Below are 27,299 nucleotides of genomic sequence, written 5' to 3'. Positions count from 1 at the left end.
TTGCAGGTACTCTCTTAGTGCTTATGTATAGAAAAGGTGATCTGTACCCCTGCAAAATGACTGCTGTAAGAAACTATTGAAGGATTAGACACACAAAGGTTGTTCTGTGTTCAGTACCCTGAGCTGGGCTGACACCCCGGGTCTAGGCAGAATAAAGCAAAACTTTACCAATCTGCCTGCAGACATACGTTTGCAGGTCTGAATTTGTTAATACATTACAAAATGTATTAAATGAAAACAACACAAATCTTACTTTGTCCCGGCCTCTTACAGAGCTCAGATTAGGAGACAGAAGAAGGATGTAGTCAGCTGTGCTGAAATGCTGATGTGATAAGGAGCATGCTTATGGGAGAAAGAGCAGTGACAGGAAGAGGAGCTCACCTGCTGCCTTCTCATTTTACTGTCAGTTTTGTGTTTAACTTTACTGGACAGAAGCAGCTGATATTATATTTTAGATAGTGGATCACTTGAATTGGGCCTGATTTATTAAAGCTCCCCAAGGCTGGGAGGATACACTTTCATCAGTAAAGCGGAGTGATCCAGCAAGCCTGGAATGGATTTGGTCCAGGATTGAAAACATTTGCTAACAAATAACAAATTATTTTTTCTAAAATGCATTCCAGTTTTGCTGGATCACCCAACATGTATCCTCCTCTCCAGCCTTGGAGAGCTTTGATAAATCAGTCCCATTAACTCAAATCTGCACTGCAAAATGTAAAGTCTGAAGACAGCCCACTTCAAGAAAATAAAAATACAAATCTGTCTTTTTTTATTTTGAACAACCATCCATTTATTTGTTAAGCCGATGCAACAGTCTAATAAATTAATAATAATAAAAAAAAGTTACCACGGTGAAGGGCTCTGGTGGCTTTTCACGTTTCACACTCTTCGATGGGTATGGCGGTGGCAGTGATGATTATAGATTGTTCCATGACCTCCGCTGGGAAGCCATCCTCTGGACACAGTCTCTGCTCAGTGACCTCATCTGGCAGAGTTGTTGCATTAATAGATTCCACAATGATTTCTGTGGGGCCGACTTCCAGCTCCTGGGCGCTCTGTAAACCAATGACCATGCTCTTTTCTTCCTCTATTATCAGATTACGAAGCTTCCTCTGACGAGGGTTGTAATTCTCGATACGATTGTGGATTTCCATGTGCCGCCTCAGATGAGCCTTTATAAAAAGATAGTATATATTTTAAAGGAAGTCTTCAGCCATTTTATCTGTGCCAGAAAAAGGCTCCATGTACGTACAGATTAGGCAGCAAAGTGAAGAGTAAGGATAAGGGATAAAGAATGGTCCAATGACCAGGAAATTGGCTACAAATCTGAATATAACTTCCTACTAAATATTTTACATGGAACTGTTTTTCTTGCCTGCATCTGCTTATTTGGTTTGATTTAGGGGTCAGAAGTCACCTAAAGTCAGACATGTCATTGACCAGACCTGATACACCACCACGTGTGGTCAGATACAAGGCAGAAACTTCAGGTGACCTCTGGCCCACTGAGTCAAGCCAAAGACACAACAATATAAATGATCCCAAAGTAAACCAGCACAGTTATTTCATTAGATTAAACAGGTTTTTTTTTAACTCACCTTGTCCTGTCGGAGGGCAGCACCATCATCTTCCTTCTTCTCTTCCTAGATGTGACCTTTGGCCATCTTGTTTGGCCGAATCGAGATAATGTAACTTCTGAGCAGGCATGTGGGAGTTAATTCAGTTCCAGCAAGCGCAGAGAAAGCTGGAATTGCTGGATATCCTTATGCGCTTGAGCTATGAGTAGCTCAGTATGAGAAGCTCAGCATTTTTGGCAGTTCTATAAAGCGATCAGGCAGGTAAGTATGATTGTAGCAGAAGGGACATGACCTGTCCTTTTCTGCAATAATGCCTTGCCTAATCCAAATTTTTTTAAGTGGAACTTTAGTTGCGTTTTAAGACAGTTCCCCAGGCAATGCAGACCAACACAACCACACTCACCTGCCGTGTGAACTTGTACCCGCACTCAGTGCACTCAAACTTCCTAACGCCACGATGTCTGGCCACATGAACCCGAAGTTGCTCTGCCGCTAAAAGAGAGAAAACAAAAGCTATAACAGGAACATTTTACCGTTTGCTACCTTCATAGCTCAGCCAATGATATTTATCAGAAGGCAGTCCAGCACAATATAAGCAGAAAGCATAACCAACCTAATTCAGAATATTTCCAGGTCTTGTCACATCTCCAAAATAACCCCTACCAGTCCCCAGAGACCACCAAACTCCTACTAATTTAACCTCCTCCTCTCTGGTATTTCACTAACCCGACTCCCTCCTCTACAAACTATTATGAATGCTGCAGCCATGCATCCATCCTTCCCACCGCTCCTCTTCTGCTGCCTCTCTTTGTAGTTCTCTTCATTGGCTTCTACTTCACCTTGGAATCCCTCCACAGTTCTTGTCACACTTACCTCATTAAAAAGAGCCTCCTAAACCCATCTTTTCAAACCTATCATCTTCTGTCTCTTAAAACCCTCACTACTCACCCACCTGCCGTATTGTGTGCTGCTTATTCTACCTCTTAGATTGTAAGCTCTTCAGGGGGAGGGTCCTCTTCTCCTCCTGTGTCACTGTCTGTATTTGTCATTTGCAATCCCTATTTAATGTACAGCGCTGCATAATATGTTGGCGCTATATAAATACTGTTTATTAATAAAAATAATAATAATAATATTATTATTATTATTATTAACCAAAACACCGGGGACAAGTGAGTGCTGTGATTGAAGCAGACATTCCCCTAGGGACATTTGTGAATAGGCTTTATTTGAATCAAAACTGTTTCTCCCCCCATTCAAGTCTATAGAAATGCAAAATGAAGCTTGAAGCAGGTCAGCTGCATATGTGACATTGAATTGTGAACGATCTCAGAAATGTCCCGAACTAATGTCAAAAGCAAGGTGAAGTTGTCCAAAACCTTCCAACACTAGTCATTATGTTGCCAACCAGGTTTGGATAAACACATGCATTCCAACTAGCAGCAGCATGAACTACTACACTTTTTTTTTACCTTTAAAGGTTTTTCCACACACTTGGCAGAAGTAAGGTCTCCCCTCCTGGTGTCGGCTGGCCACGTGTCTCAGGAGTGGCGTTTTGTCTGTAAACCGTTGATCGCAATATTCACAGCTGAATGGTCGCTCCCCTGTGTGTGTCCGGTTGTGCTTATGTAGACTGGCTGAAATCACAAAAGAACAAAGCGAACAGAGAAAAACTTGTTAGAAACAAAGTTAAAGAGGACATGTATTATGGTCAAAAGGCTTCCTTACATTTCCGTGCATGAACTGCTTTAAAAGCTGGGCAACAGTTATATTATATATAATTACAATGTTTTAGAATAGACCTTTCATTAATTTGTTTTAAATTTATTTTTACATTTATTAAAATAGACGACAGAAGTACACACATTGGAAGTTACAAGTCAACATTTGAAATTATAACCCTGTGCAGATATGGGAGGAAGGAAATATATTATGTGGAATAGTTTGTGTCCACCCAATGTCACAACGCTGCATAGAAGGTTTGCACCATTTCATGCAATGGCCAAAATATAAACATCAGCCCATTTTTCTTTTTGCAAGCAAGGAGGGGTGAAAACCCCTGTCAGTTTTTATATATAAAGCCACAATGCACCTCGGCTAAGTTCGGTCCCTGACTCTATTCTACATGAGCATCTAGTACAAGATATTTATTAAAAAAAAAAATTAGTTAGGAGCAAGCTTATAACTGCGAGTAACTCCATCCTCGAAGGCAATACAACATATTTGATGCTCAGATTCACTCAAGGCAGATAAAGGGTGTACCTCCAGTGTGTACCAGCAGCAAATACCATAAGTGAATAAACAAATGACCTATTTGGTTTGTATGTGGCATCAATTGTGTACATGAACCCTAATATTCATGTGGACCCCGAAAGTTCATGGAGTAGATTGTCCTACGCACCTTGCGTTCTGAATGTCTTCCCACATAGATGGCACTGGAAAGGCTTTTCTCCGGTGTGAGTCTTAAGGTGCATGTTGAGGTTGGTTTTCTGGGTAAAGGCGTGGTGGCAGAACTCGCATACAAAAGGACGTTCATTTCTGTCAAAAAGAAGAGAATCATTAAAGCTCAACTCTTGGCTATCTTAGACATCAGTGATTGTACCACGCCAAAGTAAAGCAAAGTCAGATGTTCTGGTTGGAATTCTTGTTTCAGGACCGGCGACTCAGAAAAGTGCTAGATCAATTGGATCAGCATGGCAGCCAGATACCTAATATTTTTCTAAAAAAAAAGTCAGTAATAGCAGCTCACATACATGCTGACTTCAGGTTCCTCTTTACATTTGGTAGTACGCAGTATTAATAATGCACATGTGATGCATTACAAAATTTGCCTGCAGTCTGGCCAAGTCTCAACGCTCCCATTTATTAGGAGGATTCTCCACAATGTTGAGGCTCTGCTAATCTGACGTAGAAAAGACTCGACCCACCATCCATTATGATTGATAACATAATACAGATAGATCATATTGTAAAGTCTGTGTGATAACATGCACTGTATCAGTGCACAAAAGCTTCTGTTGTCTTGAATCATATAAATCTCAGACCTGTGCTTGGCTTTGATGTGCATCTGTAGGCCGCTCCTGCTTGAAGCTCGGTGACCGCACTCCTCACACACAAACAGCTTCTCCCCCCGGTGTTTGAAGGCTTCATGCAACCGAAGTTCTGTTCTTGTAAAGAAACACTTCCCGCAGGTGGGGCACTAAAAGGAATAAAAGCCGAAAAGATTTTTTTCACAAACATGCACAATGGTTTTGGGTGAACAATAGCAACCATTGGGAAAAATGTATTATAAGCCCCCCTCCCTCAAAAAAAAAAACTTCCTTTATAGCCAGGCTATCTGTATTTCAATACTAGTCATTACATGGTTGCTCTACAGATGTGGTGACCCCTCAAAAGAGGGGGCCAGGACCTCAGCGAGTCTGCTCTCCCTACACCAAGTACATTCATACTCACTGCGTGAGGTTTGGGCTCTCCGTGCATCTTGATCATGTGACTCTGCAAATGCTTCTTCTGCATGAACTGCTGAGGACAGGTGGAGCACTACAGGGGGACAGAAGAGGAACAGAATATGAAACAGGTTGGATAAATACCAAAAACCTTTGGCATGCAAAACAGCTTCCATATAACCATTTATTGTGTATTTTTAGCTGTGTGCCTGAAGTTAACTTTTACATTTTAAGGGCTCATCCCCACCACAATGCAGTGCACCGCATCCTATGTGCTTGTACACCAACAAATGACAGAACACATGAAAAAAGGTGCAGTTTTAATTTTAACACAATGTAATATACAGGACACCATGCTGTGTGTTCTGGTGTTCTGCAGCATGCAAGTCTTGTACCACTATGCAGGGAATGTGCTTTACTTTAATGGACTGCTGAGAACAAACCCTAAAGCTGGAGCTCTCAATTCAATACACTGAGATACATCTATCAAGCAATTGTGATCACTTCCTAGGTCTGCAACAGAATTAAAATTAGAGATTACGATCAGTGGCAAGTTTTTTTTTTGTTGTTGTTGCAATGCTACTTTCACTACAGCTGAGCGAATCTTTTAAATAATTCTGAAAGTTTTATTAAATCTGTCTCATGGGCAGCACGGTGGCTCAGAGGTAAGTGCTCAGGCCTTTGCAGCACTGGGTCCCAGGTTTGAATCTCAGCCAGGACACTATCTGCATGGAGTTTGCAGGTTCTCCCTGTGTTTGTGTGGGTGTGCTCCTACACAACCCATCCCAAAAAACATTCAGTTCGGTTAATTGGCATCCCCCCAAAATTGACCTTGGACTGCATTAAAGACATATGACTATGGTAGGGACATTGGATTGTGAGCCCCTTAGAGGGACAGCTAGTGACATGACTATGGAACTTGTACAGGAATGCGTAATATGATAGCGCTATATAAATACTGTATAATATTAATAATAGCTTCTATTCATCGTCTTCTAGTTGTGGGACAGATTTGAGACATGCCCCCTATTTGTATGATAAACAATATCATTAATGATAATAATAATAACAGAAAAAACGCTATTTCAATAATAACACACTTCATATGTAAACCCACAGATTCCTTTCTACCGATAACTCTAAGTCTGGCAGGGTTTTCTGGCACCTATAGTTCCATCGAAATCTGCTCTGTAATTACAATTGGAATTTCTTCCAGTACATAACATATACAACACTCGTCAGACTACATTATCCCACTCAAACCCAGAGCGCTTCCCCAGTTGAACTGGAGTGACTTGTTTGCCGTTGTGTTCCTTGTCAAGTTGTTGCCATATTTGGAGACTTTTATCTCGCTAAACTGCAAAGTATTATGTCATGATGAGAGACTTGCCAAGTCGCAGCACAGCAAGCACCGTGACTATATTATATGAGGGGTTTAGTATTCTTCTATATAAAGGAGGGATGATGAATGATGAGCAGAGGAACAGAAAAGTTTGGTTCTGCCTAAAGCAACCACAAGACCTTCTCAGTTTTCTAGGGGCTATACAGCGCTTAGGCTGCTTGTTCCAAAATCACATTCAGAGGTGGGCGGCTCCAGCCATAGAAATGAAAAGGTCAAGAGGTACAAGTGTGCAGCAGCATATAAACGTGGCCTTTAGTTTTATGAGGCTGTGCAGAACTGAGAGCTACTGGGAAAATATTTTTCTTTCTTAAGAATCCCACCTAAAAAATCTCTCTCTCCTCTACACATCCCAGCACTGTCCCCAGATACAAACAAAATAAAGAGGGCACTTACTACAGCCTGAACTCTCGATAATTTCATTTTAGACTTCTGTAGTGATTTTTTTATCATCCCTGCATATTATATGCAACCAATCCTAACACCAATCTGCTCACCTTATAGGGCATATCCCCGGTATGGGACACCATATGAAGCCGCAACTCCATTCTTCTTTTAAACACCTCGTGACAAGAGGTGCAGTTAAATAGCTGAAAAAGTAAAATAATTTAGATCAATAAAGCAATCTTGTGACCATGTTTGTATTTACCTTTTTTTATCTCTTTTTAGGCAGGACCTGTTTTTGGTTCTTTTCATAGAGCACCCATTTTCAGTCACCGCAAGCTTTTAATTAAATTTAATTTTACAAGGTAAACTCCATATTCCATCCAGGTGGGGTCTAATGCTTGCTTAATCAAAAGCAGTGGTTCTTTGAAATTCGAGGGTTCCTTGAATTACTTATTTCTTGATCCCACAGGCTGGGATGACGTCTCCCATAAAGGTTTTCACCAGTTGTAGGCCCACCCCTATATGTACCAGGGAAGGGTATGAAAAACCACATTTTGGGTTAGTGCAGGAGAGTGACAACTGATCCAAGACCAAAGAGTAAGGCTACATACACAAGTCAGATGATTCTTGTCTGATAATCGCCTTAGGGCTGATATCGGATGAGAATCTGCCGTGTGTACAGCATTCGTCGTCAACGGACAACAAAGCCAGAACGATGATAATGGAAGTGAAGGGGAGAGGGTGCAGTGGGGTGCCGCTCTGTCATTCTCTACCCTCCCCTCTCCATAGAGCAGAACGGCGCTGTATATACTGCGCTTGTTCATGCATCGTGCAGTCATTTGCCGTTGGAAAGAATCGTGAAAGATCCTGTCCATCGAAAATTATTGCACGTGTGTACCCAGCCCAAGGCAATTATTTATTTATTTTATCTACAGAGGATAAAATATCACTAGACAATTAGGGCATTTTTTTCAGCTGACTGAAATTTGGCTTTGAAACAATAATTTAGCTTTAGTTTCTTTGGTGAATGCACTTGATCCACAGAACTGATGGATTATCCTTATCTGTGACCATAAGGCAGGCAAGTTGAAAGTCCAGCTGGGGGCCAATTGCGGCCCGTGTTCAGATTTCCATTGGCCCGCAGCCGTCCTTTTAACAAAATCAATAATTTGCCTCCAGCCAGTACTGTTGACCACAGTATAAAATACACATGAACAAAAAAACTATTTTATACTTCATTAGAGTTGATCAACCGCCTTGCAATTATCGTCCCGCTTATCGGTGGGCATAATAGGCAGGACGGAAGTCCCATGTGTGCACAGGGAATCCCCTACGTCATTATAGTGGGCGTGTGCTGTGTGGTACCTACATGGACCACTTCCACTCTGATTCCAAGGACGCGCTCTGCATGGGGCCTGCAGACCATGCCCACACTAACCCTGAGTATGTAATGAATGGCCGGCTTCCACACATTTTTACCTCACCAACTCTGGCCCTCTTTGCAAAAAGTTTGGACATCCCTGCCATAAGGTGTCGAAGACCCACATGGCTATCAAGTATTTTCAGGCAGCAGGTCCCAAACCTTGCAATGGAGCAAAACAGAGGACACCATCTTTCCTAAACTTAGGATGCAAACATTGTCAGTCCTTCCTTCTCCCAGTTTTAATAGGAAGAACATATTTGTGCAAAGTTTCTACACACTGGGCTTAGGTTTACCAGTTCTGTTCGGCTCATACAGTTCCGTGCTTCATGCTCCAATAAGTTTTCTTTCCTGAAGTAACATTTCCCGCACTTCGTACATTCAAAAGGCTTTTCCCCTGTGTGCTTTCTGGTGAAACAAAAAAATAAAAGTCTCTGTGTGCTGACATAAAAGTGCTGGCTATACAAAAGAGAACAACATGTGCAAAGAAAAGATGCTCCAAGCAATGAACTGTCCTTGTAGTGTATATAAAAAAACCCATTTAGGATATTTACTTTCACCTCTCCCAATTTAGTGAATACTTTTCTTGTGAATGAAGTGAGGGCAAGTTTAAGATTTTGTGGACAAGATGGGAAATTTAACGTGGATATCTGCCTCTGTGAAATCTGTGTAAGAAGACATTTTCCACTTCTCCTTTTGTATTTACAGGATGGTAAATTCCCCCAATGCAACATACATTGACCTGACATTTCTGACCTGAAAATCATGCTGAACCTCTGACAATAATTACCAACCACTAACCGGAACAAGCAGGCAACAAATGTAGTCAGAGCAAAAGCAGAACTTCTGCTCTCTAAGCCAGCTTTAGGACAAGAAAATATTCATCTTTTCCTTGATTTGCCACTTGTCCCTGATCCCCTCGGGGCATAACACTCTGGGGACAAGGGTACTGGGTTACTTGACCCACTTGTCCCAAACCACGCAGGTCCCATTTTCTGTGGGCTTGACCAAACCCTACCCACCAGATACAGTAGAACCCCTGTTATCTGGAACTCAGATAATCAGAATATTCAGATAGCCGACACCCCACAGCTCTGCTTTCCTCATTGCTTCTGCAGCCCTGGTGGAGCTGTGGCATCTAAGAACACATACCAGAGCTCCGCTAGGGCTGCGGGAGCAATCAGGAAAGCGGAGCTGTCAGCAGAGCTCCACTGATTGCTCCACTCCATGATTGGCTGATGAAAGGGAAACCCTGAAAACACTTGAGCCATCATCAGGGTTTCCCTTTTCTCAGGCATTCAGCACTAGAGGTGTCTCCCCATTAAAGTCTAGTGCTGAATGGCTGAGAAAAAAAAACCTCAGTTAACTGGAAACTACAGTTCGGACATTCCCTGTGGGTGCCGGATAACCGAGGTTCTACTGTACAAAGTTGGGAGCTTCCCTAAAGAAAGATTCCCACTAATGGAATTGGCCATACCTTCAGGGAGCTCTCCCAAGAACAACAGGGCTGGGCCTATAAGATAACCAGCACCCTATGTTCCAAGTGAGTACATAAAAACACACAAAGTGATGTGATGAGGACATATAAATCAAAAAGTGCACAGTGATAACCAACCCATTCAGAGCTAGCTGCAGCCAACTGTAATGAGAAGTGAGGTGCAGAAACACAAAGGTGCATTGTGTCAGTGTATCAGAAAGACGCCAGGCCCATAGTGATGTCTTGGTACCCCTGGGAAGACAAAGCACTGAAGATTCCTGCCCTTCTCAAGACCAACTGGCAGATTGTCGGGTTGTCTGCTCCTACCAGCTGGACTTTGTCCTTTCTGGGCTCCTTCTCAGGAATGGTCCCTAGCCCCCTCTGACTGGGCATACAAGAGGGGTCAAGCCTGGGTCTGCCCCTGACAAAGCATCACCATGCATTCCTGCATTCTATCAGACGTACTGAGCTATTGCCATCCGTCTGCAAAGACCTGACATGTCAAATGCATATATGTTGGTCTCAAAAGCCAGGAAATCAGTCTAATTATTATCAAAGGAACATTCATTCCCTGCAATAGGTGCTGGGTTATCCTCAGACACAACAGGAATATTTAGCACACCCTACTAGTCAATACATTTGCCTTAAAAAAAACCAAAAGAACTCTACAGTGTGATCCATATCCTGGTAAGCATGGCCTTGTTTCATTACCTGTTATGGACTTTGAGATAATACTTGCTGAGGAACTTCTTGTGACATATAGGGCATTCCACTGGAGAGTTGGCATTTTTTTTGTTCTTCAGCTCTTCTCCCCCACTTATGGAGTCATGGGTGGAGGTTTCCAAAGGAACTATTTTCTTTGGTGTGCACGACCTACGCTTGGAGCTCGGCATCTTCTTCTCTAGCACAAAGTCTTCATCCAGGTCATCCTCGATATAATCTGAGCCATCTGCTATGACGTCATGGATCTGATCCACCTCCAACTCCCACTGCAATGAAACAGACACTTAGTAGGACTTTAATGGGGATATCTGATTTCCAGACCAAACTTTTCAGAAACCAGCCAAAAACAGCGGGGTGATTACTGAAAAGTGCTGGGTGGTGCGCCCAGCTAAAAGGGTCTGGGGAGAACACTGCAAAGATGTATTAGCTGGTGGGGTCGCTAATCACAAAGCAGAATACTCTGAGATAAATATGTAGGGTAACATTTCTAACCTGGATATAATGCTGAACCTTTGCTTCCTTGAACTTTGCTTCCCTGACTGGGGAGAATTAGGCAATACATATAGGCAAGGCAAAGTCAGGCTTGATCTCTATGCCAGCTTCTGAACACTCAAAATACTGAACCCATCTACTTGGCATTGTAGTCATGCAACGAGACTTTAAAAAAAGCAAAGGGTGACTTCCATATTTCTTTAACACTGCAGTGTTCTCCCCAGCCCCTTTTGGCTGGGTGCACCGCTCAGAACTTTTCAGTAACCACCTGGGCCGCACGTGTGGCTTTAGCTTTGCAGCACTAGGTCCCAGGTTTGAACCTCGAACAGGACACTATCTGGATAAAGTTTGCAGGTTATCCCTGTGTTTGTGTGGGTTTCCTCTGGGTACTCCAGTTTCTTCCCACATTCCAAACACATGGCTTCCCTCAAAATTGATCTTGGACTGTAATAAAGACATATGACTATGGTAGGGACATTAGATTGTCAGCCCCTTTGAGGAACAGCCAGTGACATGACTATGGACTTTGCACAGCACTGCCTAATATGTTGGCGCTATATAAATAGTGTGTAATAATAATAATAATAATAATAATAACAATATTAATAATAATGATAACTACCCGGCTCTTTTTAGGTGGTTACTGAAGAGTTAGGTCATAATTCAGGGAATGCCACCCGCCTACAATTTATTCCCACCAAGCTTTAAAAAAAAAATCTGGATTGAACACTGCACAGGTTACCTTTAAATCTCCTCCATAGGGAACTAGGACCAACACTGGCTATGGGAAGACAGTCTACATACCGTCAAACAGTCTCCATCGCTGCCAATACACTGCTCATTCTTCTGTCCTCTCCTTTGTCTCTTAAACTCCCTTCTCTCTACATTTTCTGGGTCCTTCAGAACGACTTCTTGAAACGGTGTAATCTCCACTGTCCCTTGGAGCAGGGAAAGGCCACTGTCCTGTTCATTGTTCTGCTCCGATGGGACTTCAGCGTCAGCCAGCACATTGCTGAGCTCCGAAATGCCCTTAAGAGCATCCTCTCCATCCGACTCCTCCGCCTCTTTAAGGTGCCCATTTAAAGTCTCCAATGTAGCAGGCTGTTGGAAAAAATCTTCCGTCCGATCAACGGGTTGAAAACACTTTGGCTGAAACTGTTCACAGACCTCAACGGCTTCAAAGATACCCAGTTCCTTAGAGGCCAAGAGGACTTTCTCCACATTGTGATGGGACAGTGTCAATTCTCCCGTGTAGAGGAAATCCAGGAGAAGGGAAATGATCTCAGAGAACCGTTCGTGAAGAATAATGTTCGGAGAGCTGCCATCTCCATACAGACTCTGAAAGAAGGGGCTGCTACAAGCCAGGATACTCCAATGGGCTTTAAACTGAAAATCTCCAACTACAAGCGTGGCATCGCAGTACCGGCCATCTTCTCTCTGCTTGTTAAGAGCTTGGAGAACCTTGACGCTGTGCTGGATGAAAACATTATCCATGGCCTGCAGAACAAAAAATTGGGAGTTACTCATATATAATATTATCAAACAGTATTTATAGCGCCAACATATTACGCAGCACTGTACATTAAATAGGGGTTGCAAATGACAGACGAATACTGACAGTGACACAGGAGAAGGAGAGGACCCTGCCCCGAAGAGCTCACAATCTAAGAGGTGGGGAAGTAGCACACATTAGGAGGGGGATATGGAATGGTGGGTGAGTAGTGAGGGTTTTAGGAGACAGAAGAAGACGTAGGTGAGTTTGAAAAGATGGGTTTATGGGCTCTTTTAAACAAGCAGAAAGTAGGAGCAAGCCGAAAAGGGTGAAGACCATTCCAGAGAGTGGGGGCAGCTTTAGAAGAGTCTTGGAGCCGTGCGTGTGATGTGGTCATGATAGAGGAAGCCATTAGTAGGTCATTGCAGGAGTGGAGAGAGCAGCTAGGGAATTTCTCTATCAGGATAATACAAATATTCCTTTCCTTTGCCTGACAGCTGAATACAGCAGAAAGAGGAAACAGTGGTGCTCTTGAGATCATTAAAGGAAACCGGTTGCTTTGGCTTGCAGGAGCAACACACCGGATCACCAAAGATGGGGCTGCTTTGTTTTAAAAAAAGTGGCCACCATTGGCAGGACATCTAAAGAACGCAATTGGTTTTTGCCTCACAATTGCCAGACTGAGTGCTGCAAAGTCGAACATTGAATTTAAAGTGGAACTAAACATCACTATACTCACCTATCCCCGATCCTTTGCTGGGCCTTCCTAGATTGTAAGCTCTTCTGGGCAGAGTCCACTCCTCCTCCTGTGTCACTGTCTGTATCTGTCTGTCATTTGCAACCCCTGTTTAATGTACAGCACTGCTTAATATGTTGGTGCTATATAAATCCTGTTAAATATTAATAATAATAATAATAATAATAAAGGGCGCTGCTATCGCCTCCTAGATTCTTCATCATGATTGGCCGAGCCGGGATGACGTATCTCCCATGCAGGTGCACAGGTGTTCGTTCATTGCCGGGGATTCAGTTCACCTGAGCGATCAGGCAGATATTTGAAGAATAAAAATAAAAATTTTGAAAGTAGAACGTTATTTCACCTAAACCCAAAAGGACATTCATGGAGAAGTCAGGAAAGTCAGCCATTGGATGTAAAGGGGACGTTGCAATAAAATACAAGGACTGCTCATTCATTAGTGCCCCCAAACTTTCTTCTGGACCATCAGCCTTTCGGCAAGATCCTGAGAATCCCAAATCTTATGATGCTCAGTACAGAGGGTTAGCCGTAAAGCGGGGACCCTATAGGTGCCACTTCCAGCCACCAAATCTGCAGATATCCTTCACAGATCCAATGCAAATACTGAGCATACTCTATGGTGGTCAGTACTGGCTTTCTACGCCAACACACTGGTCTTGCCTTTGGCATTTCAGACCCTGAGCCTGGGTGGGCATGGTACCCTGTGATTGATAGGGTGGGGGCACATGCACCAGATCACAAAGCAAGCAGCACCAACCAGAAAGCAGAGGGGGAAGGGGGCAGCACCAGACAAAAGTTAAAGATATACATTCATAGCTCTCTGACCTTCCAATGATTCAGTTCGGTCAGCCTTACGATCATGACAAATCATGCCAGACTGCGCAGTGCTACTGGAAACATGTCATAGCTAAATAAAAAGGTGTTTAGGGCTCTCACTATACACAAAAAACATGGCAAACCCCAGCAATGGTACCTGGTCTTTCCTGGGACACATACAATGATATGGGATAGCTAATGATTGTCCATTCTAAAATAGGGGTTCCCTGTTTTTGGTGACAGGTTCTCTTTATTATAGCATACACTGCAGCGTAGGATCAATGGGCACACAGCCTGGCACAGTCACCCACCCCCAGCTCATGTTTACCTGCCAGTCCCCGGCTCACTCTGCAGCTTCTCTCCCAATATCCAGGCAGCTCAGCTGCGTCCGGCCAGCAAGTCTCGCGAGATCTGAGTAACGCGACTTCCGGGACACAGGCGTCCGTGTCTTAGCCACCATCTTGGTTGTGGCAAACTCTGTATTAATTTGGGCTTTTGCCATCACCACGTTAGAGTTGTCATTATTATTTCATCTAAATTTATCACTGGTTTTGTTTAGTGACCCAATAAAAGGAAGCCAAGTTTTAGTTTGGAGGCATTAGTGGTGGAAAGAAGCCATGTTGGTATTGGCAGCCATGTTGAGTGTGGCAGGACTGGGTTCATGATCTGGGTATTTTTGCATTTTGCAATTAAACATTGGCATGGGGCTATCTATTTTGCAGGGGCTGATTAATACTCAGGAGGTGTTGGGACATGTCAGGTATGGATATACCTAACACATTGTAAGCTCTTTGGGGCAGGGTCCTCCCCCCTCCTGTCATTGTCTGTATTTGTTATTTGCACCCCTTATTTAATGTACACCGCTACATAATATGTTGGCGCTATATAAATCCTGTTTTTTATTATTATTATTATTATTATTATTATTATTAATAATAATAATAATAATAATAATATATTTAGGGGGTACATTGGGTATAAGACCCCTATTTAATGTACAGTGCTGCATAATGTGTTAGCATTATATAAATCCTTAATCATAATAATATATTTAGGGGGTACATTGGGTATAAGACCACTGGAAGGGCTTAATGTGGACTTTTCAGGGAAAGAAAATAATAAAAAAAATTGCCAAATAATAATTTCACAAGTGGCAGGAAATCCTTTAGATTCCCCAATTAAAAAAGTGGAACTCTATTGGCATGGTAAAATGTAAATTTGGGTAAAAATTTGCAGTCTGTGGCACATACCCACCAATCTCTCCGCCATTTGCACCCCAACCACTGGGTCTATGATTGCCAGATATAACGTGCTGTGCTGCATGCAGAATATAAACCACGCTAGGCCTTTTAAATCCATACATTTCCGCAGAAAGACCCACAAAAAGAGGACCAAGGAGGAATCTGTTGTGTCAATGTTACAAAAAATTCCCAGGGGAATTTTCCCAGGGAATTCCCAGGGAAAAGTCTAATTTTCCATAACACAGTATTTAATTTGTAGTTCCACAATCCATAAACAAGCAGGTCCAACATGTAAAAAACCCAATCCTTTGATCACTTACATGTTACATACGTGCGTGAACAAAAAGGTGCCACTAATGCAAGGCTTATGGAATTCCCTAATTTGGGTGGCATTGGTTCAAACACTCTCACCTTGCATGGTCCTGGGTTTAAATCTCTGCCAGGACATCCACTGCAATAAAAGCCATCTTGCTATAGTTGGTATTGCAAAGATGGAGATCATGCCTTGATATCAAGGTTGCAGGGGTCTGGGTATGGTAATGTGTCCTATATTGTCCCCACCTGACTCCACATTCTACCCCAGGGTCCATGGGCAAGCACAAGATTCTATAAAAGTGTAAATACATTTTTTTGCATTTCGTGCAAAAAAAATTCCAAAGAACTTTGTAATTGTTGAACGTAAATAAAAATTATGACATTTACTAAGAGGATTTATTTTATATATTAAAGTCATAATGTTCTGCAATCACAAAGTAGTTGGACTGACAGTGGAGCACTAAGGACATCTTGTGGTGGAAAAGAATTACTGCAGTAGACAGCACCAGACAGTAGGTGAGCGAATGGTTTGGTAGGTGGCTCTTTTTCCCATTTCACACAACTTGACTTTTCTATTTCATGTTGTTTTTTTTTGTTTTTTTACGAATTGTCCTCCAAAGACTGCTCCTAAGAAGTTCCATGGCAGATGTATGCCCAATATTGCCCCTCCGAACAATACAATCATCCAGACTGTGACCACAAATCCAGAATCAAGTCCCTTTTTTACCCCAGTATGTCTTTTGCTACACCCCACTAATTGTATGTAAGAGATGTATGTACTATTTTTTATTTGTATTTTATAATATTGTGATAAATAAAATATATTTTTAAAACATTTTTAAAAATTATGTTGGTAATTAAATCAGACCTAAACTCATCATTTTCACTTTACATAAAAGGGTAGACACACCTTATATGTATAGGAAAAATGTTAATTATTTTTTATTTTTTTAAGTGCAACACCATTTAAAAAAAAAAAAAGGGTGCAGCACCTCCCCTTTCAGTCTTTATTACCTCGGGTGCTTCTTCTGCGCATGCTCTTATCTTGGATATGCACAGAAGGAGCAGATCGGCTCTCTTTTTTTTCCCACTTTACAGCGGGCTACATCACCTGATCTCGCACCTGCGCAGTGCAAGTTTGGGTGACATACTAGGAAGGCAAGAAGAAGACGAAAAACAAGACTGAAGATGGCAGTGTCTGACGCTTCCTCAGCCCTGGGACAAAGAGGAATTTCAGGATAACGCAAGACTGTATCACAGGAAGGACCAGCGCCATCCAGGGATCTGCAGGATTAAAGGTAAGTGTAATTTTTTTGTTTTCAGTTTAGGTCTGCTTTAAGGCCACTATAAAATCCCTACTAGTGTAAAATACTTTCTCTACTATTAGTTTGTATATTGGGATGTGAATACGAAAATACACAACATTGGGAGACTCTTTTGTTTTTAAAGTTTGTATTTTGCTACACCCATTCAATTATTTTGTCACACACAGTGTTTTTCTAAATCCTTACAAACCAAAACATTAATACAGGTTGACCACTCATAAAAAAAAAACCCATTGATATGAGATTATACAGAATATAACTCGGTATTAAAGTTTTAAAGTAAAGATAACAGAGACTCTTGATCCAGGGAACATCTGAAAATTTTTTCCCCTGTTGGAGCAAAATGCACCAGGTTTTTTTGTTGCCTTCCTCCCCATACTCTCCATAGGGTTTTATATCTCGGATATGTTTATTTCCCTAGGGATTGAACTTGATGGGCTTTTTTCAACCTGACTTAATATGTAACAATTTCTGCACTTTTATATTTTTGTTGAAAATGGTGAGGGCATAGAAAGTAGTAATTGGTTGTGTTTGGGAGTGTCATGTGACTAGTCTGTCTGGCAAGCCGGGTTATCATGCAGTTTTGTATTAAAGTTGTCACGCTGTGGTGAAGATGGCTGCGAAACGAATACATTGCACCAAAGGTGCAAGGTGCACAGAAGGTTGCTGGGAGTACAAAATCATTTCTGTATGTGTGCTCAGTATGGAGATAAAGTTTTCTCTCTCGTAGAGTCTTATATAAATGAAATGCAATGTTTATGAATAGCTGTACTAGTGTGATGGATGCAGAACCCTCCGGACGTCCAGTTACAGTCACGACTACGAGGAATGAAGAAAGAACCCTGGAACGAATTTGCGAAAATAGAAGAATCAGAGATGAAAATGTTCCAGAAAAGCTGAATGTAAATGTTTGCTTTGCCTATGTCCTGATTCATGAAAGCCTCAAGGTCAGTCAGGTTTGTGCCCGGTGGGTGCCTACACAGTAGGCAGAGGAGCATAAGTGCTTAGACAATTGTTTTCAACACCTGAAGAAGGTGACATTTTTCTGCAGCAGATAGTCTCGGTGGTGAAGCATGATGAAGCATGAGTTCACCAAGTCAAGGGCAGAGTATGCAATGGAAGCATCCATCATCTCCTGTAGCAAAGAAATTCAGGGCTCAACCGTTGGCAGGAAAGTTGATTTGACCATCTTCTGGGACTCTCAGGAACGGGGAACAACTGTCACAAGTGTAACATATTGTTAAATGCTTCAGGAAGAATTGAAACCTCAATCCGCTCTAAAAAAAGAAGAGGAAATCTGTCAAAGAGAATTGTGTTGTTGTACAAAAGGAAGGTGACTATGTAGAAAAGTGATGTCATTTGTTTTAAATTCTTTGTTTTAAGTACATGAAAATGTAAAAAATACATGAAAAAATGTATAAACTTTTTGAAGAAAAGTAAATATTTGATGAAGGTTTTATAACATTTATTGGATATGTATTTGTATTATTTATAAAAAATAAACTAAAGGGCATAATAATGCAAGTGAGGGATATAACCATATCCACCTGTTGATTCCTCTGGAGTTTCTATTATAATGTAAATATGTTTTCCAGCTAATTATGGCTTTAGGAAAAAAAATAATCAAGCCTTAATCTGCTGCTGTTGTTCACACAACTTGTGTTTTCTTTTACATGTGTTTTTTAACAGATTCTTCCCTGAAAACAGTTGTCAAAAAGACTCATTGCAGATGTATGCCCAATATCCAGCCCTCTCTGTACCATCCAGACAGTGGATGTGGATTCAGACTCAAGTCAAGATGAACTTTGTCCAAGGGCTGAAAAAAAACTGACATGTTTCTCTATGTGGCCAGAATGCTCTTTGTTTTGCTAATTGTGGGCTTCATGCTCCAGGTAAGCTGAGTTTTACACTTTTTGCATGACAAGTGTTTATTCAATATATTGGGCACAGCTGGAGTCATTGGAGTTTAATGCTGCCAATGTCTGTATTTTTATTTGTGTTGTTTATGTACTTTTTACTCTTTTTGTTTGCTCCAAGGAAGATGTCAGACCTGAAACAGCTAATGAAAGAAGGACATGGAAGTGAAATGTTAGAGTATAAGGAAGGAGGTTAAAGAGGCAGAATAGAAAAAGACAGTGAGTTGGGTTGGGGTTGCTGTAGTGGAGGGAGAGTGGGTTGGAGGAGGGACACAGGAAGAACAAAACCTTTTTTAACATTCTTTTAAAAAACAAATATGGAGACTGATTTAGCCACCACCTTTACATAAAGGTGTTAGTGGCACTCTCATTTAGTCCATGTTTCTCTACTGTAGAGCGCTGCATATTATGTTGGCGTTATATAAATACTGTTTATTATTATTTTATTGATAATAATAACAATAATAATAATAATGTGCCAAGTAATTATATTATCGAGTTTGACACAGGACAGCAAGAATGCAGAAAAAACAGAAGACAGGAAGAGTAGAGGCAGTTATGTGTTCTAGACACGGAAGAGGACAGAAAATGTGAAAATGTTACATGATGAACAAATTATGCAGTCTGGACAAAAGCTTTCATTGCCCACTGCAAATGATTGAAGTCCTGGCCAAGTCCTAAAGCTAAGTAACATTACTTTTTTATTGTGGAGCTTTTTGGAGAGGCGATAGATCGGTTATATACACTAACTTTTAAAGGTGAAAACACGTTTATTCTTTCCAATAGAATCCCATGTGTTTGCATTAAAATAATACACAGCACAAATGTGCACCCTACAATGCTATCACAGCCACAAATGGGGTGATAGATTACTGTTAGCATTAAGCTGTGTCTATTGGCATTGGAGGGACACCCAATCTGTTTTGTTTAAGGGAAATGATATTAAAACAGAAACACCAAATAATCAAACCAGATCAGACAAGGGAAACCAGAAGGTGAAAGTGGATCACGAAAGGAAAGAAAATTTTTGATTTGATGACTACTTAACAAGAAAATACTTCATCCAATAGCTTCCTATGGCTTAGACAACAATGGGCTTTCACCTTCATCTATTCTGATGAACCTGCTTATCACCTAGTCAAAAGAGAATTTTCTTCCCAGCATACACTATGCAATGGGGTTTTCTTTCACCCTTTCCTGGACAAGACTCCTATGGCTACCCAGAAATTATTGTAAGATTGTGCCAATATAGAAAATCGTTAAATAAAAAAATTATTTTAGGTTCAGTTACAAAGTACCTCCGTTTATATTGATCAAGTAAATGAGATATGTAATGTACAGAGATAGTAAATGTACTAAATTTTGTAATATGTTGGTACTATATAAATACAAGGTAATAATAATACAATAATAAAATCGATCCCTCCATAACAAATACCAGTCAGCAGTAATTCTAAAATTTACAAAAATATAGATAGCACAGTGAACTTATTCTTCTGTCCCAGTGGAGTTGAACTTTACGCGTTTCGCAACAAGAAAGGTCTGATTCCTCAGGAGCTGTTTAAAAGTGCATGGGGATAAAAACAGCAATAAAATAATATCCAAATAACGTGGACAACAGAGAATACATTGATTCCCAGCCTCTTCACCCTAGAAAACCTTGATGCAGTGCAAAAGGCAGAGGGGAGGCAGAAGACCAGATATATTCAAAGTTTGCTGGATTACCCAGGTTCACTGGTGAACGTGTATCTTCTCCAGCCTTGAGGAGCTTTAATAAATTGGGCTCAATGTACTGAGGAATAATGTGCTGAAAATCAGGGACCTAAATTATAATGCCTGGTACCCATGGGTGAACATGAAACTCATAAAACTATTGGTGTGTGTTAAACTGACCTCAGGGGCACAAATTGCTTCTTGCTCAATGAACCCCTAGCGACCTCTAGAGCAGGGGTTGGCAAAGTTTTATGGCCACTAGGCCAATTATGGGGTGGGTGGGAGGATGCATTGGGGAGGATAGGGATTTACCTTCAGGGAGCTTTCCCTATTTACCGCGGCAGAAGTATCAACGATGGCCGTGGTAAATAGGGGAGCAACTGCAAGGGGGCGGCACCGGAGCTCTGGTGGCTCCGGTAGTTTATAACCCGTGACTCAGGAGCCGCTGGTTGCCAGCCGGCATTAGGCCGGATTGGCCAGGGGGCGTTAGGCCGGAACAAACCAGCGGCTAGGTCGTATTTGGCCTAAAGCCTGGAGTTTGCCGACCCCTGCTCTAGAGAATCCCTGGTTTAGGAACACTGGTATGGAAAGAGAGGGAGTGGGGGTCAGAGGACAATAAAGAAAGTGGGTAGAGGGAAGAGAGGGAGAGGGAATGAGAGACAAGAGGGGTGAAAAGAGGAAAGGGAAGAGAAGAAGGAGGAAAGATGGTAGGGGGTGGTGGGATAGGTTAAAAAAAGAGGAACACAGAATGGTCACAAGGATGGAGAGAAGTTAAGAAAGATGCACGAATGGGAAAAGGGGAGGTGAAAGGGAACAGAGAATGATGAGAGATTTGGGGGGAAAGGAGGAAGGGGGATGAGAAAGAGTGGAGGATAAAAAAGGGGAAGAATGTGAACATAAAAGGTAGAGGGGGGGGGGGGGGGGTTAATAACTTTTATCTGCTAAAAGTGAAATCAAGGGACATGAAAAACTTATTGGAGGGGAAAGCAAGAAGCCTAACTTCAGTTAGGCTGGAATTTTTTTTACGTAGAGTTTTAACTTTATTGGTGCCTTGGTGGTTTCTAAATCTAAAATAAATCTACACTACCTGTTTAATACATATTATTTTCTGTAACGCGTCTGGTCATATATTTAATGAAACCATATACTGTCAAAATCTGTAATCTGCATAACTATGGATTTTAATGAGTTGTTATTGTATGTGTATTAATAATATGTGCTGGCATTCTAATTAAGTATGTGATTCATATGATAAGTGATTATAAGTTGCCCTAAAAGTCCCCAATTGCTTCTTTGGAACTTGTCTTTGTGCATTATACATAATAATTGTCATTTGCATCACTATTAATATGAGGACCTGTCTACATTCACATAATTTTATTATCTCTGGCCTCCAGATGGCCTCATGGGTGTCTATCTGTAGCAATAGCAGAAACCAATTAAAGTGAATTGTGATTGGACACAAAGGGCTTTCCAGAATGAAATATTAATTATTCCTATAAAGTATTATCCACTCTTGTTACATAAACCTGCTGGAAGAAATTTATCTATAAGCAGTACAAAAATGTTGGCAGCAATTTAAAGGACATTTTTCACAGGCCAAAGCCTAACCGGTAAGGCCTAATTCTGTATTATTAACACATAATAATTCAGACTGTATTCATAAATGGATCAAGAAATGCGTTTATTTAAATACATTTCCAATTCCTCCACAGTATAGCTCACACTGGAAAGAAGACGCAGCACAGAATCAGCAGTGTTGCAGTGCATAGGGCATGCTGATGAGCAGGAGAAGCAAAATGACAGAGATGACCATATCAGTCTGCTGCTGCTCCTTTTACTGTCCAGTGATAGGCTGGGGGAGTGGCAAGACCTTTAAATCCTATTGAACTGTAGTCAGAAAACTCAGGTCTCCTCTTGCTGTGACAAATAGGGCTGTGCTATGTCCTGTATGAGGACACTAAATGAAAGTAAGTAGAAATGATCCCAAACTAGGTTGTCACTGGAACAGGTGGAATATTACCTCTCATCTCTCATTCCGGTGATAAATAGAGACAGTGGTCACCAGTACAAATAGGCTGAATATCAAAAACAGGGTCACAGACATTATTCTATTTAATACCATTTTATACAAAAGACTTACCTCTTGATTCCAATTCTGTGCTGAGAGTATAGTCACTTGCCGACTTGATCAGATCCACAGGCAGGTGAGTCTCCAAGTAGACTAAGAACTGGAAGCCAGGACTCTGCTGAAGAAAAGGTAAGTGTCATTCTTTCATTTTAATGACAATTCTGCTTTAAAGCCTCTTTGTCTGCAAAAGGTAAATGGAAAATGAAACTAGAAAAGGAGAGACCAGGAATTTTTAACTGGATGGATGGTCCAATGGTCATGAGAGAGGAGGGAACAAAGGTAACATACCAAGTACAAAACAGGCTGCCAGGGACTTGCATGCAGGGTATCCCAAACTTTATGTCTGAACAGATCCTGTCACCTTTTATTCCAGCTTAAATCTTCCCTATAGGTTATATACTGTATGTGTTTTGAATGTTCTTGAATGTGATGTCAGCAGGGCTGCCATTGGGGTCGGGGACAAGGGATACTTCTGTACTGGGTTCTGATCAAAAGAGCTTGGCTTTTGCAATGTCAGGACATTTACCTAGTATGGAGCACAGAAATTTCTGATGGTGGTCTTGGACATCAGCAGCCCCAACAGACTCAAGTATTCACCTTCACTGTTTCCCAAGCAGTTGCAGAAAAGGCTATATAAATTGGTGAGAGGAGGGATGAAGAAGCTGGGTCAGCACTCCCAGAAAGGGAAAGGACCATGCCAGGGAATGGATTTTCCTGGAGAAGTCACATTTTTTAGAAAGTTTAAGGTGCATTGCTATAGAATAAATTTAAAAAAAAAATCTTGTTTAAATTGGTGACGGTCACTTCAACATATATACACCTAAGACCAAAATATAATATATATTGCTGTTTATTGGTGCATTTGTGGGGGTCACATGTGATAATTGTGTACATTTTGGATACAAGCTGGGTGAATCCCTAATAGCGATCAATAATAATGCAAAGGGAAAAACAACAACAAAATAAATAGTAAAATAGATTTATTTATAAGATCTTAAAACTTTACAGAAACATGGTGCCAAAGTCACCCAATAGGACATACAACATACATATATATATTTGATAATTATAATAAATATTGCCAAAAACAAGTGTAAACTTATAGAACTTCATCTTTGCAAGTATTTCCGATAGGAAGTGTCTGCGCTGCGCCCCAGCAGCCAATCAGAATCTCCTTCTTATTCTTGTCATTTTCCATTGATAGCGCTGGGGGCAGCATGGACAGTGCTCATTTCAAACACTTTGACAAAGGAAACTCAAATATTCCCGATAAACCTCAGAAACATCTTTATAAAAGACACGTTTCATTTGTAGCCACCAGCAAACCCTGAAGATACATGTTCAGTATAACCCAAAAGGTCTATTTAGTGGAACAGTGGAAACACTAACTGAATGGGAAAACTAAACATTTTTAATGGCAGTAATTGATTTTTAGTGAATGAAAGATTCATTGCTTTATCAATATGCCTCTTAGAAAAATATTTTTTTTGTTTTAACAATGAAAAAAATTAAGTTTTAGGTGTATCAAAATATATTGGTTACCTGTGTGCTCATGTAAAGCTTTGGTTCAAGTTCAATCTGCTCATATTTTGCCTTCCTGGTACATTCCTGCCCCGCCACCAACAACCCCACCCCAACCTTATTTTACCCAGAGATATTGTCACCAGGTGTCTGTACAGTGCATTAAGTCTCACCAGCCAGTGAACGCATGAACGTGGAACACTGATGGTCACCGGCAGACTAGCATCACCCCAACTCATTACATTGTAACACCTTGTAAAGGTGAAAAACCCCTTTTTTCCTGAAGCATTGCTGCAATACCCCAAAGCAGAATGTCAAAAAATGTAAAAAAAATCCTATTTAAAACCTTAAGTATATCTAAAGTTACAATCATTCTTCCCTTTCCCTATTTCTTCTGTATGATTTCTTACCATGATGTGGAGATTTTTGTGTACCCTCCAGGGCAATTTCCCTGTGACCCCACAAAGGGGAAATCACTCCATCATGAAAAGAGCACTACAAATCTCAGGTTTTAACCCTCCCCCACTGAACCAAAACTTTAAGTTTAAATGTTAGGCAGTGGGTTAGGCAGTCTTCTCCAAGACTGGGGAAGATAGACCACCGTGTTTGGTAGTTAGGTGATCCAGCAAACCTGGAATGGATTTCATGCAATCATTTCCTATTATTTGGCAAATGTTTTCATTCCTCGACCAGATCATTCCAGTTTTGCTGGATCACCTAGGTCCTCCCATGTTAGTCTGTCTTTTCCAGGCTTTAATGTATCAGGTCCATTATGTCAGCCAATCTTTTCTCCAGATCAGTGGCGCTTTCAGCGCTACAAAAATACAAGACACTGTAATGTTGCAGTGATGGTCTGCTGGTCTACCATGGCCTCCATATGACCCCATGACCTTCTGAGGGGTTACATGGACTTCTCTGCGGCGAGGAGGCTGGATAACCAAGGCTGTGCTCTCCTAAGGACTGGCTTTGCTGCCTGCAAATATGGTGAAGGATCTTCTCTTGTCCATGGCTGTGCAGAAATCCCACCGCCTCCTTCAAGCACTTGTAGTAGCCATGGTAGTACTGATCCTGGCTGTTTTGGGTATCTACAACTTTAAGTAGAAGAAGATACATGAAATATAAATAATACACAACATATCAACATAGCATAATACTCTATAGAACATATAAATATATAAATAAAGAGGTGATCACATCCATGGGCACATTGGTGGGTGTTGTATGCATGCTGCATGCTAGCAAAAATCAAAATGAATAAGCCCTCAAAATGTAGGAACTATGAATGCATGAGTATGGGCATGGGCATGTGCATGCGCTGATCAGCCCATGTGTGTGAATGGCCCTTAATTTTCTGACAAATATGCCCATTCTGTGATCACATACTGCATATCTTCCCAGACCGGTAACTCAGAAAGCATTGAAGCCAATGGATAAGCATAACAGCGAGGCAAATAGCATCTTCAGTGACAAGCCAATTCATCCATTTCCTTTACGTCTGTAACGTAGGAGGAAATAACAAATGGAAAACATAAAACCCAATTCAGACATTGTCCCTGAGCTGAACCCAGGACCTTTGCACTGTACAGTTCAGGGCCCCGGACCCTCCTCAGCCAATAGGGACTCCCACAGGGGCTCCAGGTCAGTTGGCCTGGGAGAACCAAATCTGTTCTGCACAGGGCACATTGTTTGCTACATCTGCCACTGGTACAGTTAAATGGTCTCATATATAAAAAATGCACCAGATGTGACTTGTTGTCCATAGCAACAGATACAATATCTAATTATTACAGTCCTGGTCTGATAATATAGAAAGTATTGGTTGCCATGGGCAACCAAAAACAGCACACATCAGTGGTGAGCATCTTTGCATTGAGGTCCTGGGTTCACTTGCCAACATCGACAACAAAAATATAATAATAACAAAAACAGGCACATAGTATGTTCTGAAAAAAACGCTAATATAATAATAATATTAAATAAAATAGCAATCTCTAAATATACCCAGCTGGCTGTCCATCTACCACAATAATTATCACTTTCATTTAATTTTTGTATCTTTTATGAGGCAACTCACCATTTTGGCGCATTTTCTGTTGCCGTAGATACTGAACAGCCATTTCCAAAATGTCTGCCTTCTCCAACTTGGAGTGCTGGCGCTGGTTCTGGATGTCTTTCTCCAGTATATGTCGGATTTGTTCAATGCTGTGGTTAATACGATCTCTCCTCATCTTCTCAATGACCGGCTTGCGTATCTAAAGCGGGCAAAAAACAGAGAATATTAGGCCCACTTAATGAATAAGTTATCCCCTAAAAGTTGTCGGGAAATGACAAATACCAGTTTGTTACCCCCGTCTTCTGCCTGTACCTTTTTTCTGTTCAGGTGGACTTTGTCGGCCTCCTCTAACAGATGGAAGCTGGAGGTCATTTTGTGAGGTGAACTGTGCGGTGTGTGAGGAGAAGTGTGAGGTGAATTGTGTGTAAGGTGCAGAGTGAAAGACCAGCTCAGTCCCATTCTCTATTTATACCCGGGGCCCATGCTGTCAGACAAGTCTCATGACACGGGGCAGTTTCCCACACTGCAGAGGTAATGATGTAAACAATACAGATAATGGAAGTGTGCCTGTGAGGGCCGACCATAGCTGGGGGGGGTACATGCCTTCCCTCCTCAGCAGGTGGACCAGGCGGGCGAGGCTCGGTGGTAACATGACACAAATGAGACACTTTACCGTGGGAAAGCTCCAATCTCAGAGAAACCAGGGCCATTCCTGATTCTGCAGGCTGATTACATTCTTGCGGCACCTGTTCTCTGAATTTACAGTACACAAACAAGACATACGCTGCGCAAATCAGATATATTAACCCCTTCAGGAGATTGACAGTGGCTGAGCTACAAAGAGAACGAAAGTTGTCACCAAATGATACCAAATCTATAATTTTGTAGTTGTCAGCATAAAAGGAATTTTTCCCATGGGGACACCTGTTCAGGTAGCAACTGAAACTTGGCACAGACAACAGATGGAGGCGATGGCTTTTGATTGGGTGGAGAGGTGGCGCTGGTACAGGTGTCCCGCAATGGTGCTTAGTGTGCAGTGGTGTCAACACAATAAACGTCTGACCGCTGACAAGAGCTGTTGTAGTCCTGGCAGTATGC

At 41.5% G+C, this 27,299-nt stretch overlaps 2 protein-coding genes across 2 annotated transcripts; both read right to left on the bottom strand.

Moving 5' to 3' along the window:
• Positions 1 to 764: 764 nt before the first annotated feature.
• Positions 765 to 14,392, bottom strand: ZBTB48 (zinc finger and BTB domain containing 48). Its single transcript, XM_072426063.1, has 11 exons — positions 14,315 to 14,392; positions 11,726 to 12,418; positions 10,418 to 10,695; positions 8,526 to 8,637; positions 6,920 to 7,012; positions 5,031 to 5,117; positions 4,622 to 4,776; positions 3,979 to 4,115; positions 3,050 to 3,214; positions 1,981 to 2,069; positions 765 to 1,172 (listed from the first exon to the last, which is right to left on the bottom strand). Exons 2-11 carry the CDS (start codon positions 12,413 to 12,415, stop codon positions 873 to 875), a joined length of 2,106 nt encoding a protein of 701 aa, XP_072282164.1. The 5' UTR covers positions 12,416 to 12,418; positions 14,315 to 14,392; the 3' UTR covers positions 765 to 872.
• Positions 14,393 to 23,607: 9,215 nt separating this feature from the next.
• LOC140340877 (transcription factor HES-5-like) lies at positions 23,608 to 26,624 on the bottom strand. The gene is made up of 3 exons (XM_072426312.1): positions 26,514 to 26,624; positions 26,223 to 26,400; positions 23,608 to 25,239 (listed from the first exon to the last, which is right to left on the bottom strand). The coding sequence occupies exons 1-3, from the start codon at positions 26,571 to 26,573 to the stop codon at positions 25,010 to 25,012; spliced, it is 468 nt and encodes a 155-aa protein (XP_072282413.1). The 5' UTR covers positions 26,574 to 26,624; the 3' UTR covers positions 23,608 to 25,009.
• Positions 26,625 to 27,299: the final 675 nt, after the last annotated feature.

This window comes from Pyxicephalus adspersus, chromosome 11, assembly GCF_032062135.1.
Source record: "Pyxicephalus adspersus chromosome 11, UCB_Pads_2.0, whole genome shotgun sequence".
NCBI lineage: Eukaryota > Metazoa > Chordata > Amphibia > Anura > Pyxicephalidae > Pyxicephalus > Pyxicephalus adspersus.
Note: the sequence above shows the minus strand (reverse complement) of the source record. Positions and strands in the feature narration are given on the sequence as shown.

What these genes read in the sequence shown, in the direction of transcription:
- ZBTB48 (XM_072426063.1), bottom strand. Translation starts at nt 12,415, where the DNA reads ATGGATAATGTTTTCATCCAGCACAGCGTCAAGGTTCTCCAAGCTCTT. An exon ending in TATCTCAAAGTCCATAACAG is followed by an intron (nt 8,638 to 10,417) that starts GTAATGAAACAA and finishes TTGTTTCACCAG; the next exon opens with AAAGCACACAGGGGAAAAGC. An exon ending in CACATCAAAGCCAAGCACAG is followed by an intron (nt 4,116 to 4,621) that starts GTCTGAGATTTA and finishes TCTTTTTGACAG; the next exon opens with AAATGAACGTCCTTTTGTAT.
- LOC140340877 (XM_072426312.1), bottom strand. Translation starts at nt 26,573, where the DNA reads ATGACCTCCAGCTTCCATCTGTTAGAGGAGGCCGACAAAGTCCACCTG. An exon ending in TCCACCTGAACAGAAAAAAG is followed by an intron (nt 26,401 to 26,513) that starts GTACAGGCAGAA and finishes TGCCCGCTTTAG; the next exon opens with ATACGCAAGCCGGTCATTGA. An exon ending in ACAGAAAATGCGCCAAAATG is followed by an intron (nt 25,240 to 26,222) that starts GTGAGTTGCCTC and finishes TTCTACTTAAAG; the next exon opens with TTGTAGATACCCAAAACAGC.